General features: G+C 49.2%; 2 protein-coding genes across 2 annotated transcripts in view; both read left to right on the top strand.

Moving 5' to 3' along the window:
• Positions 1–14,956, top strand: part of MADCAM1 (mucosal vascular addressin cell adhesion molecule 1) — a 179,274-nt gene that overhangs the window by 64,420 nt on the left and 99,898 nt on the right. The window lies entirely within an intron of this gene.
• BSG (basigin (Ok blood group)) overlaps positions 1–14,956 on the top strand; it is a 41,949-nt gene that overhangs the window by 10,891 nt on the left and 16,102 nt on the right. Inside the window, exons 2-3 of the mRNA XM_079961089.1 lie at positions 6,456–6,803; positions 9,797–9,956. Coding sequence (XP_079817215.1) covers positions 6,456–6,803; positions 9,797–9,956 — 508 coding nt within the window. The remainder of the gene's footprint in view (positions 1–6,455; positions 6,804–9,796; positions 9,957–14,956) is intronic.

The raw sequence follows: 14,956 nt of genomic DNA on the forward strand, positions 1-14,956 counted from the left end.
CCAAAGAAGCCTAGTAGCTGTAACTGGGGGGGGGGGGGAATGGTCCGGGAAAAGGGGTCAAAACCCATGCTTTATATCTGTGAAAGGACCTGGCACTTGGCCATAGCCAGTGGCTGGGTGGCTACATTTGTGCCAGAGATCCCCTGCGGTTCTCCAGCTCCTCCCCTCAGCTCAGAGTGGGGAGTGTCTGTTTTTAGTTGAAGGTGACTTTACTTTGAAGCGAATGAGCAGATCATGTGTTTTTCCTTGGGGCAGGGTATATAAGAGCTGGGCATAAACAGCTGAGCGGGACAGGAGGCTAGGCAGTATCCTCCTCTCTCTTGGGACATCGTTCTGCCCCTCTCTTGATCCAGCCTGTTTCCTCCATCCTCATCGAGGACTTACTTCCCTGAGAACCTGGCAAGTTTTCCCTATTCCCTTGGCCTGCAAGCTGTGCACCTCCACAGTCAAACAAGCTTGCTCCGACAAGCAGTAAATCCTGTGTAGGAGCTAGGAGCAGGATGCCACATTTTTTATTGGTGAGGGAAATTGTGTGGTTCAGCTCTCGTAGGATAGGGTACCTGTGAATGTTCCCACTAAGGTTAAAAAGGGTCATAGCTCAAAGTGTGGCAGATCAGCAGTAGAACATTTGTTCTGCATGCAGAAGGTCCCAGGCTGAGACTCATTGTGGTTAAGACTGGCCGTCATTCTCCCTCTTACCCTCCTTCTCACTGGAAAAGTGACTTGTCCCAATTGCATAAAGCAAAGCAAGCCAGTCCTTATTGGGATGTGCCAGTCTGTCCATCATCAGCTAGCCAGCCCACATGCCTAATCTCTCTGCACCTTTCCTTGTTGGCTAGTGATCCATTTTGCCGTACCTTGTTTTTAATATGTTTTGTAGCCCAGAGCAGCGTGCGCTATTTTAGAACCCACCTCCCATGTGAATTCTGGGGTTTACTGGGAGTAGACACCAGCTGGGTTGTCTAGCCAGCCCGACCTTTGCAAGTGGGCTGGCCCTTCTAACCTTTTAACTGCTTTTATTTATCAAACACATTTCTCCGCTGCCCTTCAGCCACAGAGCTGTTGCCGGTGTGGTTTATAATAATAAAGCCAACACCATAAATTTAAATAAGCTTCGTAAACCTGGAGTGACATAGTGCTTTGATTTTACTGTGACCAAAGTCTCTTCGGTTTTGAAAGCTGAACACCAGTTAAAGCTTAAAACCTAGCTGGAATTGTTTGTAATGGGGTGGATCTAGCAAAATTCTGCTCGGAATAGACTCATTGAAAATAAAGTGCATGGCTGGCGTATATCCATTAATTTCAAGCCTTGTCCTCTAAATTTCAGTGGGTCTACTCAGTGCATGACTAATGTACAGCCCAATGTACTTCACAAAGTGCCCCTCCCATAAACTTTCTTTGACTGAAGGAAGCATGTGCTGCCCCAAGTCACCTATTTGTTTCTTTAATTTCTACCCCACTTTATTTGAAAAAATATATACTCTTTTCAGTCGCTTTTCTGTAAAGCGCAGAGCCAAAACCAGTAAAAGCCATAAATTGTGTATTGTGTGAAGTAGGTTCTTATTGTTCCTGCCCTGAATTTACCACCACACAATTTCCTGAGTTATCATACTATGCAAGGAACAGAAAAAATCCTGTCATGACCATCTCTCTCCTCCTCTGCCTCCCAGAGCATGGCAGTTCCTTGGCTGTTGGCACAAACTCCTTCCCGAGTGCCTCAGCCAGCAGTTAGTGCCTTTTTTCCCTTTTCTTTTTTTTAAAGTGTTTTGATGGGTGAACAAGACTCAGAGCCCAGTGAACTGAGTTCAGCCCTGCAGGTTTGCCTGCAGCTCTTCATTTGCTTGTTCCAGTTTGGAGGCCGGATTTGGGGACATTTTAAAAAAATGTGTGGATTCTTGAGTGTGTATAATTTCCCAATAATTTGTTTACCTCTGCGTTTTGTAAGCTGGGGGGGGGGGGGCATTTCCAGGCTGGTGGCCACATTTGTCTCCCCACCCAAAGTGGGTGGGGAGAAAGCCAGAGAGATACAGGGATAGACATACATCTCTATCCTCCATCCAGGCAGGTAAGAAGCAGACGGATTCAAAAAATACCCAAGGAGAGGCCTAGAGGACCAATTTCTCCTCCTCAGACCTGGACTTCCCCATCCCTGTTGTCTAAAGGAGCTTCTCTGCCTACATCTCTGGGAAGCTTGCAGGGCAGGACATGGGGTGGGGAGCCAGCGACCAACCAGATCTTGCTGAACTCTCATTGTTCCTGACCATTGTGGCTGGGGGTGATGGGGCTTGGAGTCGAGTGATGTCTCAAGGGCCACAGGTTCCTCACCCCATACATGGGTTTTTCCAGGTAGCAAACCAGGCAACATAGCCAGCCCTGACTGTACAGGATGTGATACAACCCACCAGTTCCCATGACTAAAGCAAGTTAAAGTTCTCTTGGATGTGGTGACTCAGTTTTCTTGCATATGATGTACTGGGAAGAGTTTAACCTTAGATTCTTTGGTTGAGGTCACATAGGGCATGCCCATGGTACGTTAAGCCAGAGGTGTGCAGATTTAAACCTTTGGGACAGTAGGCTGTTTTCAATACACACACCCTCTGTCCTCCAAGTTGAAGGACACATTCAAGCTAGGCAAAAACAGTTAAGGAGTGTGTCAAGGAGGACCAGTGAGACCTAGGAAAAGTTCCCGGGGCCAAACAGAGGAGCCTGGAGGCCCACATTTGACCTCTGTCTTGAGGTTTCCCTACCTTCTCTAAAGAGGCATGCTATGGATGTGCAAGCAGGACTTCTGGCCCCGAAAGTATCTTGTTTCTGAAGAAAGCAGACCTTTAAAACCCAAGGCATGAATAAGGTTTTGCAACAGTTTCCCTGACAGGCTTGCATACTCTGCCTGGTTGCTAAAACAATTAAAAGGCATATTGTCTTGACAAGTAACTAGAGTTTATATTAGAGTTGCTGGAAACTGCAGGAGTGCTTTTATTTTCGGATCCTGCTTATGGTGTTCCCACAGGCATCTCGTAGGCCACTGTGAGAACAGGATGCTGAACTAGATGGGCTCTGGCTCTATTTACATTCTTAGGCAGAAGGTCCTTATAACTCTGTATAAGGCAGCTTCGCATGTCCCTAATGGTAATGGGACCCCTGACCATTAGGTCCAGTCGTGGCCGACTCTGGGGTTGCGGCGCTCATCTCGCTTTATTGGCCGAGGGAGCCAGCGTACAGCTTCCGGGTCATGTGGCCAGCAGGACTAAGCTGCTTCTGGCGAACCAGAGCAGCGCACAGAAACGCCTTCTACCTTCCCACCAGAGTGGTACCTATTTATCTACTTGCACTTCGATGTGCTTTCGAACTGCTAGGTTGGTAGGAGCAGGGACCGAGCAATGGGAGCTCACCCCGTTGCAGGGATTCAAACCGCCGACCTTCTGATCGGCAAGTCCTAGGCTCTGTGGTTTAACCCACAGCGCCACCCTTTGCATGTCCCTACATGCATTCTAAATCTAGTCCCTCTTGATGCTTCAATGTTCTGTTCACTCTCTCTTCCCCTGGGTAGCCTCGGCATTGTTCTGGCTCTTAATGCTATTTGCTTTGGGCAAGGTTTATCCAGCCTTGGTTAAGAAAAGATTCCCTGAACTTTTATTTCTTGCTCAGTTTTTAATTTTTGGCTTACGCTAAGATTTTGCGAGGGCATATTGTATCCGATTGCGCAGTCGAGTGAGCGAGCACACTGAGGTCTGACGCAGCACGGCAGGTTGGCTAGTAGCGCAGAGGGAGCTGGCTTGCCGCACCGGGAATCGGAACCCCACACAATGGCACCCAGTCACTATGGCCAGGCTGCGGGCCAAGAGTTACCCAATTTGGGTCAACTGACCATTGGCGAAGGAGGCCAAGGCATGCTTGTTCACCTCAGCATGGGGCATGTGAGGACGTGCTCCCTGTCGGAGGGGTGCTCTGCTTTCTGATAATTGCGTAGCAAGGCTTGTCTTTGTCCCTTGGCATGCCTGGAAGGAATCATCTGGGTTTGCTGCAAGGGCAAACACTCTTGCGACAATTGCTAAACTGTGTGGCAGTTGACGTCCACGGTGCCTCAAATGTCCCCCGTCATTAGCTTCCCTCTTAATGACTCGTTCCCCTGTTTCCCTCTTCTCTGCAGAAGGGAATGAAGACCAGTAACCGGAACTGAAAAGCAAGTGGGAAGTCTTTCGCAGTGAGGGCTTAAGCAGCTGTCTATTATTATTATTATTATTATTATGAAAATACACCTGCCTGAGCATCCCCACCTGAACTGCTCATCCCACTGCCCCCAAAATGGAAGAAAATTGGGGAGCCACTGCTTACATGGGTGCTTTGCGTGATTCTGAGTTTAGGCGAGCATAGGACTGAAGTGAAGATTTCTAAGCTAAGAGCTTCTCTGTAAACCCTTTTGCTGTAAGTTGCCTTGCTCTGTGAAAATCAGTCCAAAAATGAAATCTGCAAAGACAACTAAACACCATGAGTGTAGAACATACTAGCTTTCTTGGCTAAATGCAAAACTTGGGCAAGTTTTGGCTACTGTTTATAGTAAAGGCTCACAAGCTTGTGATCCACATGTTTAGGTCCCCTGTGGAAATCTCTGTACTTAACCCTGTACTTTTTAGTTTATCTTCTGATATCTTCTGGGTTGGGGTTATCAAAGAATCTACCAAGGCCCTAACCTGTGCCCTGTGACTTCCACAGCACGGTTTGGGTGCAGTATACCACCTTTTCCCATTCTCAGCAGTCTTGCCTAGGGCCCATGATTTTCACAATAGTGTGCCAACTTTCTCACACGAGAAAGACAAGAATGTCTTGGTTGAGATAAAGCTGTCTGTGCTTTGATTATATAGCTAATGTGGTGCAGTGGTTAAAGGTGATGGATTTGGACCTGAGGGACTGGCATTCAGTGTTTGAAACTCCCTTGTTCTAGGCGCATTTTGCGAAAGCAGTTTCTGAGCTCTGGGGGCATTACTGCGCCTAGGATTTCAGATTAAAACTGCAGAGTGGAAGGAAAGGAGAACCTTTTTCTGCCTCCCCACTTCCAGCTACTCTCTGAAGACCGGCAAAGAGACCCTCTTTAGAATATTAGGGGGTTGGGCACGGGAAGGACTAGACTTGTGTGAAAAAAATGAAGATGATATTTTAGCTGCAGTTCATTCGTTTTCAGCTTTGTATTCTTCTTATAAAAAAATGCCTAGACATTCCGTTGTTGCGCCCACAACCTAGGTTTAAAGTGCCATTTAGCTCCTAGCTTTTATATCTCAGTTTCTAACACCGTTGACGTTCAAATCTACACTCAGCCATGAAGCTTGCCGGGTGACCTGGGGCCAGTCACTGCCCTTCAGCCTAACCTACAGGGTGTTGCAACAATAATATGGAGAGGGGGAAAGCCGTGTACCTTGAGCTCCTTGGAGGAAAGGTGGGATATAAAGAGCAAATAAATAACAAAACAGTCCATTTTCCAGCATTTTTTGTTTGGGATGGGTATGGATTGAGAGCCCCTGATTGCTGTGTTGCTGCATAAGTAAAGCATCTGGAGGTGCGATGCTGTTGGCTTGTTCACCTTCTTCTGAGCACATCCAAAGTTCTGCATGTGGCCTTTCTGTTGAAGGCTCTGTAATTGCCTCGGAAGCATGTCAAGCCTTCTAATAAGGACACAGTGACCCAACATACCCAGGACTTGCCGCAGCAGTCTCGGTGGGATGCAAGTTAAACAGCAAGAAGTGTAAATCCAGTCTTGTGGTGCTTCCTGTCTAGTTTTCCACCAGTTCCTTGTAGGCCCCAAGTTCTTGTGCAGGCAAAGCTTGAAAAAGTAGAATGGGACTTAATAACGGAGAGCGTGCAATAGCCACTCGCCCACCCCTGTCTTTTGAGGGGAGGACAAAATTTCTTCTTACTCACTATTTTCAGCTACATGTAATAAAGGTAAAGGTACCCCTGCCCGTACGGGCCAGTCTTGCCAGACTCTAGGGTTGTGCGCTCATCTCACTCTATAGGCCAGGAGCCAGCGCTGTCCGCAGACACTTCCAGGTCACGTGGCCAGCGTGACAAGCTGCATCTGGCGAGCCAGCGCAGCACACGGAACGCCGTTTACCTTCCCGCTGGTAAGCGGTCCCTATTTATCTACTTGCACTTTGAGGTGCTTTTGAACTGCTAGGTTGGCCGGCGCTGGGACCGAACGACGGGAGCGCACCCCGCCGCGGGGATTCGAACCGCCGACCATGCGATCGGCAAGTCCTAGGCGCTGAGGCTTTACCCACAGCGCCACCCGCACATGTAATAGAAGTGGCCATTTGTGGAGTGAGTGAGCCGATGTGAGTTACCATGCTGGTTCTTCTTTAATATATTTTTAAAAGGCTGCTGATCTCTTTCTCTTCACTGTCTTTCTCTCTTGCACTAATAATACTTTGCACTAACGCCTCTCCCCCCACCCCGCCTCGCAGCTGGCTTCATAAAGTCGCCGCTGTCTCAAAAGAAGCTGACGGAGGACAGTGTGGAGCTGCACTGCGAGGCTGTCGGTAGCCCCATCCCCGAGATCCAGTGGTGGTTCGAGGGGGCTGAGCCCAACGAGACAGCCGTCCAGCTGTGGGACGGGGCCTGGCAGGACCGGGTCAAAATCAACGCCACCTACAAGCAGCACTCCACCAGCGCCATCTACGTCACCAACCTCACGCTCAACGACTCGGGCACCTACGAGTGCCGGGCCAGCAACGACCCCGACCGCAACCACTTGTCGAAGAGCCCCAAAGTCAAGTGGATCCGTTCCCAGGCGAACGTGATTGTCATTGAGCGTGAGTGGCAGTTGCCCCAATCCCCCTTGGCGGTGGCATTTGCTTGGACACAGCCGTGTCTCTTAGCTTTGCCACGCCCCCGCCACCCCTTTCACCCATGTCCCATGGCTTCCCGAGAACCCTGCTGCACCTTCCCGCCCTAACTGTGTAGAAATCCAAGAGATCTCCCCCAACCCCACCCGCATCCTCCCCTTCACTCCTGGTGAGTGGCCCTACTCAAAAAGGGTTGTAACTTCCCCATCAGAACCACACCGTCCTGACCGATCCCTCTGGCTTCTGGACCCTGAATGCCAACATTGTCCTCCTTGGTGTTCCTTTTCCGAAATGCAAAATTGAAAGTGGCTCTGCTTTTGGCGGCCTCCAGCAAACCAACCTCTTTTCATCTCGTTTTCCTGCGTATCTCTCTTTCTGTATACACACACAGTCTTGCTTCCCCCCCACCCCTGCTTTTGATATGCTTTCCAACCTTGCTAGAGGTTACTGGTTGTTGCGAGCTGGATTGAAACGGTCTTGTTTTGCTTGTGGTGTGATTGCAACCGTTTTTGAAATGGCCGTAGCACTGTCTCTGTGCAGCACTGGGTGGGGGGGCGCGTCTAGTTGTTTGTGCTGTGGAACAACCAGTTTTAGCTTATTTGCCTCCTCCCCCTTTCTCTCCTCCCCCTTCCCCCCACTCTGTGCTGAGCTGAAAGTCCAGATTGTCCAGCGACAAGAGAAACGGCTTGTCTTTTGTGGCCGAAACGCTGAGCAAGCACATTGAATTTGACGTGCCTCAGTTTGGATGCTTTTACAAAAGGAAGTGTCCTCCCTTGCTCGTTGCCCTCTGGTCAGTGGTTTTCAAATTCCGTTTGGCAGGGCATCTGCTTTGCATGCAGGGAAAAATCCCAGGTTCATTCCCCGGTGGCAGCGTCTCCAGGTGGGAATGTCCCCCTGCCTGAAACCATGGAGAGCCTGACTCAGTAGAAAGAAGCTTCCTGTGTTCCTTGGAAGCTTATTGGGGGTTCCTTAATGAGAAGATCCATAAAGACAGATATTAAAGCTTTCTTTCCCTGTGATGCTCAGGAATGGGTTTAAAGTGCACACTCTACTCTTACGGGGTTACGGTGCCACCCAGCAGAGCTGGCCAAGGGCTACTTATGAACTGTATGCAGGCACCAGGCTTGTGGGATCTGCTTTTAATTTTTATTGGCACTCCCAAGATTCACCAACGAAGAGAACATGGGGCTATATGTTTAGGGTTGTATCCAACTCCAGTTAAGGGACATACATGACTTAGGGCCATTAATTTCAGTGGGTTCACTCCGAGTGTGACAGAGTTGGATACAGCATTTAAATGTAAGAATTTTGGAGTCCAGGGATTTGTTTTCGAAATTCAGAACCAAACTGAACTCCTTCCACGCAGCAGTCTTTACCCTGAGTTTCCTTCCTATCAGCAGCATGGTTTAGGGCAGGGAAGAATTCAATTTGTAACTGGGAGTCATGAATCGCTTTGCCGATTTACTGCAAGTCCCCCAGAGGTTTTATCGGTAGGTCCATATTTATCTTTTTCAAACCCCCCAGTTGCTTCTGCAGTGGACTGGGAATTCCCTGCCAGGTGTCCAGAACTCAGTGCAAGAAACCAGACTCTAAATGCCAAACTTTGAAAACCACTGCTGTATTGATGGCTGGAAAAATAAATAATAATAATGTTTCTTGGTAAATGGAAATATCCTTCTTTTCGGAGGGGCAAATCTCAAGAGTGTCTTTCAGCCCTGTAGAGTCCCCTGTCTCTGAGGAGAAAGGGCTCGGTGGGGGATTTGTCAAGTATCTGTTTGGTTATTGAGGGTGGGGGAATGTCTGCAAAATTTGCCTTGAAATTGAAACTCTGTTTGGCCACAATCTGGGTGCTCCAGGGATTTGTTTTAGGTGGGGGCAAAGCTGCCTGTTTTAACTGTTACCTCTTCAAAGGTTTGGGTCCCTGTTTCCAGGTGGTTTCATATGAAATGGCTCCTTCTCAGGCCAGTATAGGGCATGACCGTTTACTCGCTGGCTGCAGCGAAATGTAAAAACTGTCACATGAGACCCAGGCATTGAGAACAAGTGGTCCTTAGGCGCAGACCAGTTGCTGTAAGTTTCCTTCCTTGCCAGCATTTCACTGCACTTCAAAAGGTACTGAGTAAGGAATATCCCTCTGGCACCCAGAGCATGGCAGCTGGCAGTTCTGCTACTACCAAAGTTGCCGGCCTCTTCGCCATACCTCCAGCTTCAAGAATCTCAGCAGACTGCTGCTGTCGCTGCTACCTGGCCATTTTGTAAATTGTTTTACACATGCAGAGCACGTGGTGGTGCAGTTTCACTTCATGAGAGTCGCTTGATAGAATCCAAGATGTTTGGGTGTGGGTGGAGTGTGTGTACCGAATGCCTAATTCCTCTTTAACACGCCCCCCATAAACCCGCAAACTTGGTACCCAGAAGAAATGATGCAAACTGGCCAGATGTGCATGTAAACCTGCTTGACTTCTCAATCTTGGTAGCAATCATTGGCATCGGACTGGACTGGAATAGCCGTGAGCATGGGAAGCTGCCTCTGCTTCCTAAGCTCTCTGGAGGCTTGTGCTGGAACCCATTTGGGGCTCACTTCACATTTTCACAGTCATATGACCAACAAGCACATAACTTGAGGCTTTAAGGTTAGGTGCTAGGCAAAGCGTAGGCTAGGCCCTTACCCATGCCATTGCCCTCAAGATGCTTTGGATTACAACTCCCATGTAAGCTCCAGCCAGCACACTGGGAGTTGTAGTCCAATGCCTCTGGAAGGCAGTTTGGGGCAGGCCTAGAAACAAGCCATTATGTGACAAGTAGGCCACTTTACCTCTGCTTACAGGTGACTGAACTCCACGCTGCAACGGTGTCCTCTCCCACCACCCCTTTCTCTTCTGAAAGCAGCCCGCCTTGGCTACGTCTTCCTAACTTTCTCTCTTGCCTTCATTCTTTCCCCCAAAATATCGACAACGCAGGGGCCAAAATCTCAGCCACTCCCGAGGTGACTGCCGGCTCGAACGTGATCATTTCCTGCAACATCACCGAACCGCCAACCGCCGTCAAAGGCCACTACTGGGAGAAGGGGGGAACGAGGCTTGATACGAATGAGACTTCACCAGAATTTACCTCATACCTGTAGGTATCTTTTAATATATATTTTTGCCGGGTGGGGGAGGCGTTGTTTAACATGTTCTCTTCCATGCCTACAAGCTCTCTGGGTGAACAATTCTTTCTAAATCCAGAACAGAGCAGATAAGTCTATTATGAACGTAAGCAAAGCCTGGCTGAATCAGGCCAATGGCCCATCTAGTCCAACATCCTGTTCTCACAGGAGCCAACCAGATGTCTATTATGGGAAGCCCGCAGGCAGGACCCAAGGGCAACGTCAAACTTTTTTTAAAAAAACAAGAAAGGGCTTGAATGTACTGATGCTGCCTGAAAGAATCCGCTGTAGGGCAGGCTGAGAGACTGACTGGCCCAAAGTCACCCAGTGAGCTTCATAACTGAGTGGGGATTCGAAACTGGGTCTTTGGGGTCATAGTTCAACCCTCAAATCAATACAGGCAACTCCCCATTTATGCGGGGGTTACATTCCAAAGCACTGCACGTTTAAGTGAAATCGCATATATTGGGAACACCATTGACAAAGTCTGCAGAGACCCTCTGGAAACCCTTGAAAAAAACAGCAGTGCTCCTTGGATTGCACTTGCAAAGGCTTGTGGGATTGCTAGATGCTGTTTTCACACCAGTTTGCCATTTTCATACTCTTTTGGGGGCCATTTTTGCTCCTTTAAGTGCTACTTCCAGGTTTGTGGTGATATGCATGTCCTGAACACACATAAATGGAGAGCTGACTCAATAATGCTCCTCGAGGCAAACCAAAATTTTAGGGTCACCTCCTTGTTTTTCTTTCCCTCCAACACCATCTCATGCTGCCAAATCAGATCATTGGTCCATTGGTCCAAATCAGATCATTGGCCCATTACTGTCTGTACCGACAGCCAAAAACTCTCCAGGATCAGTCTGTCTCTCAGCCCCACTTGGTTATGCTGTAAGGATTTGAACCCAGCACCTGCTGTGCTCTGCTTTTGAGCAACAGCCCATAAATTTAGTTGGAAGGCAAGCCCCATTGTTTTCAGTATTGCATATTCTCGTAAGTGCACAGGATTGCAGCTTGACCTTGGCTTTGCCATGCGGAGCCCCTTCTGTCCTCATCAATGCCAAACATTGGAGCTCTGGAAGGGAACAGCTTCTTGTTTTGATGCTGTCCAATGGAGCCTCTTGGAACATCCCTCCAGTCCCAGCCTCTTCCTATCTAACTTCAGCTAGTGGGGGTAGAACAAATTATTTCCCTTCTGAAGCTCAATGCAAAGCGTGTGAGAGAGGCTGGGTGTTGTTCTTTTCTGCCTGAGAGCAGTAAAACACACCCTGTGGCAAAGTCAACAAGCAGAACTGCGGGTTCCCTGTTTGCCTTGCTTTATTATTGCACTTGTCCTGAAGAGCATTTGGGTCCCCTAAGGGACGCGGGTGGCGCTGTGGGTTAAACCACAGAGCCTAGGACTTGCCGATCAGAAGGTCGCGGTTCGATTCCCCGCGATGGGGTGAGCTCCCGTTGCTCAGTCCCAGCTCCTGCCCACCTAGCAGTTCGAAAGCACGTCAAAGTGCAAGTAGATCAATAGGTACCACTCCGGCGGGAAGGTAAATGGCGTTTCTGTGCGCTGCTCTGGTTCGCCAGAAGCAGCTTAGTCATGCTGGCCACAGGACCCGGAAGCTGTATGCCGGCTCCCTCGGCCAATAAAGCGAGATGAGCGCCGCAACCCCAGAGTCGGCCACCACTGGACCTAATGGTCAGGGGTCCCTTTACCTTTACCTAGGTCCCCTAAAGGAGGGGCAGGGAACCTTTTTTTCAGCCCAAGGTTCTGAGCTGTCTCCTGAGGGCCACGAGCCGGTGGTGAGGTGGGTGAGAGTCAAAAGTGGGCAGAGTAGCACATCTGTGTACAGTACACTAGTTTTTATGCACACCACCTTTCTGTGTCCTCCATCCAGGCAAGGGAAAGTCTTACTCAAGAGTTAAGGACACTTTTCCGGCCAGTCAGAAACACTTGAAGAGATTATGAATCAGGCTGGGTGATGGGTGTAACCTTGGGAGATTCTCTAGGGCCACATTCAGCCCCCTTTTCCTGAGCCTTAAAAGGCTTCTATCTAATTCTAATTGCAGTGTAACGGGGTTTAGCAGTATTTTGCCAGGACTGCTGGGGAAGGGAGAGTAGGGCGAGACCCCATATTTGAGAAGATCATAAACTCCTCCTCTAGAGGAGAAGGCGGCACATGCTGTTCCTCTCAAGTCCTGCTCCTAACCTGCGTGTACAACTCTGCATTCTGGCTGTGCGTTGCTGGTGTTTGATAACTGGCTCGACAATGAAAGGTTCCGTCAGGCAGCCTCCTTGAAACAAAGGAATAAACCCATTGGGGGAGTGTAGGAATGCTTCTGCTGGGCCCCCTGTGGAGCCTTTGTGCACTGTGCCAACTTAAAAAAAAACACAACCCCAACACAATGCCTTTTCCTTGTAAACAAGATACAGAGACCAGGAGAAAGTGACCTCAGTTATTCAGCCTCTTTGTGAGACCCACGGCAAGTAGCATTCCCTTCTATCGGCCTCCCCCTTTACAAGAAATGAGATTCAGACTAAAGAGCAGGAAGAACTATCTGACAGTAAGAGCTGTGAGACAGTGGGATGGACTCCCTCAGGATGTTGTGGACTCTCCTTCTTCTGGGGTCTTTAAGCAGAGGTTGGATGGCCATCCATCATGGATGCTTTAGTTGAAATTCCTGCTTTGCAGGTGGTTTGTGGTTCCTTCCAATTCTGTGATTCTGTGAACAGCTTGATTCGGTCAAATTCTGTGCTTACATTTCGACACACCACTTCATACGTTTTTCCTCTCATGCTGAAGGGCAGAGTGCCGAATGCTCTTTGTGCGGACTGATTTGCCGTGCAAGAGTGTATGAGAGATTGTACACCTTGCATTCTGAATCCCGGGGAGAGGATCCCCGCGGAAAACGAACCTTCACTTGTAGGTCCAATGTCACATTTCCTCCCGCCTTCGAAGCGTCCCCATGACAGCCTCATTGCCCTGGACGTCTGGGTTCCTGTGAACTGAAATGCCAGCCCTGGCTGCAATGGTGGTGTGGACTGTCCACCCCCATTAGTCTCCCTCTTGCCCACCCATCCCGCTGGCAGAAGTCCATCTGGCGGGAGAGGAGTCACGTCCTTTTCCACGCAGCAGCCGAGCAGACGTGCCTCTCTCCCCATAGCAACAGGGAGCTGAGTGAGGATTAAAAGTATTTATCTTTCCCCCGCCCCCAGCAACCCTCTCTCATGCCCTCAATTCTCTGACTGGGCTCTCTGTCTGCATGTGTTGAAATCAGGGGGAAGAGGAAAGAGCTCCTGACCTGCTAGAGATCTAACAAAATGGGAGCCTTCCCCCTGTGTTGTCGTCATCTCTCCCCCACCCACCCCCGGAATGTTCTGCCTCCCTTTTGTACAGCACAGCAACCCTCCCTCCCCAAAATAATTGATATGGTGTGTGTGTGTTTGTGTTTGGGAGGTCTGGCTAATCCATGAAATCCGGTCTGAACAAGCTTCCTAACTGGGATGCCACTGCCTCTCTGGGCTCAAGGTGGAAAAATATTTTCTTCCTACCCCACTAAGTGATTTCCCCTTCCTGTGTCACTGATTTTTTTAAAGCTCCTGATTTGTGTGTGGGAATCTCAGTATGGGTGGGTGGGGGATTCCGAATGGAATTTGCCTCCTGCCCTGATTGCACTCAGTTCCTCTTGTAGCCTCTTCTGGGAGATTACTCAGGAGTAAATATATTAGGCCTGCCCCCCCCCCCTTTGACCTGCCTTTTCACTTGGAGAGGTGATCACAGACGTAGGGTTTTCACTTGGGCAAGATGACAGGATTGCTGTTTGCCACCTACAGCCTGCTGCTAAATGGTTTTGCATTGTGTTATAGTGTTTAGAGTGTCAGACTTAAGACCTGGGAGATGAGAGTTCGAATCACACACCCCATCCATAAAGCTCACTGGCTGACCTTGGTGGCAAGTCTCACTGCCTCTCACTGCCTACCTACCTTAGTTGTGAGAATTAAATGAGATGGGGGGAAAGAAGCCATGTACACCACCCCGAGAAAAAGGTGGGATATAAATCTACAGTTGTGACTTGCCCATACCAAAATAAAAAATAAAAAAATGCAGGGCAAACACCACCGTTGTTGTTGTCGTCTATTGCCTGCCCTCCACTATATGGTCACAGGCTGGTTGCAACATCAAAACACTACATTAATTAAAAACAGTTTAAAACAACTTAAAATTGCAAAATTAAAGTGGGTCCAGGTGACAAAAGCCAAAGTGAAGAGATGCAACTTCAGCATTCTCCAGAAGTTATATAATGAAGGTTCCAGGTGCAGCGCTGCAGAGAGGGGGTTGAACAGGTTAGGGGCAGCCACGGAGAGTACCCTTTGCCAGGCTTCCTCTGCCAGCCACTGCCCGCCCGCATCTGAGGGTGGAGTTTCCCACACACAGTTCTCCTTCAGCTGCGTCTGTTGCTCACAGAAGAAAACTTCAGCCTCCTCTTCCTTGTGGTGTCCAACCAGATGTCTTTGGGAGATCAGAAGTAGGGCACTCACCTGTTTCCCTCACCTGTTGACTGGCCCCAGCATCTGGTACTCATGGGTAGACTGCCTCTGAAGATGCAAGATCCTTTTAACCACCCCAAAAGGAGCCCTGCTGGATTGGGCAAAACAGCCCCTGTCCTAATTCACCATCCTGTTCTCCCACTGTGGGCTGCTGGCTGCCTTTGAGAAGCCCCCGATTGGGGCATAAGAAGTCAATAGCCCTCTGCTGCTTCTGACAGCTTGGCATTCCGAGGTAAACTGCCCCATAACCTCTGTCTGGCACTACCTTATATATCTTTAAAAGTAAAGGGACCCCTGAACATTAGGTCCAGTTGTGGCCGACTCTGGGGTAGCGGCACACATCTCACTTTATTGGCCGAGGGAGCCAGTGTACAGCTTCCGGGTCATGGGGCTAACATGACTAAGCCGCTTCTGGCGAACCAGAGCAGCGCACGGAAA

Source organism: Podarcis cretensis, assembly GCF_951804945.1.
Source record: "Podarcis cretensis genome assembly, chromosome: 18".
Taxonomy (NCBI): domain Eukaryota; kingdom Metazoa; phylum Chordata; class Lepidosauria; order Squamata; family Lacertidae; genus Podarcis; species Podarcis cretensis.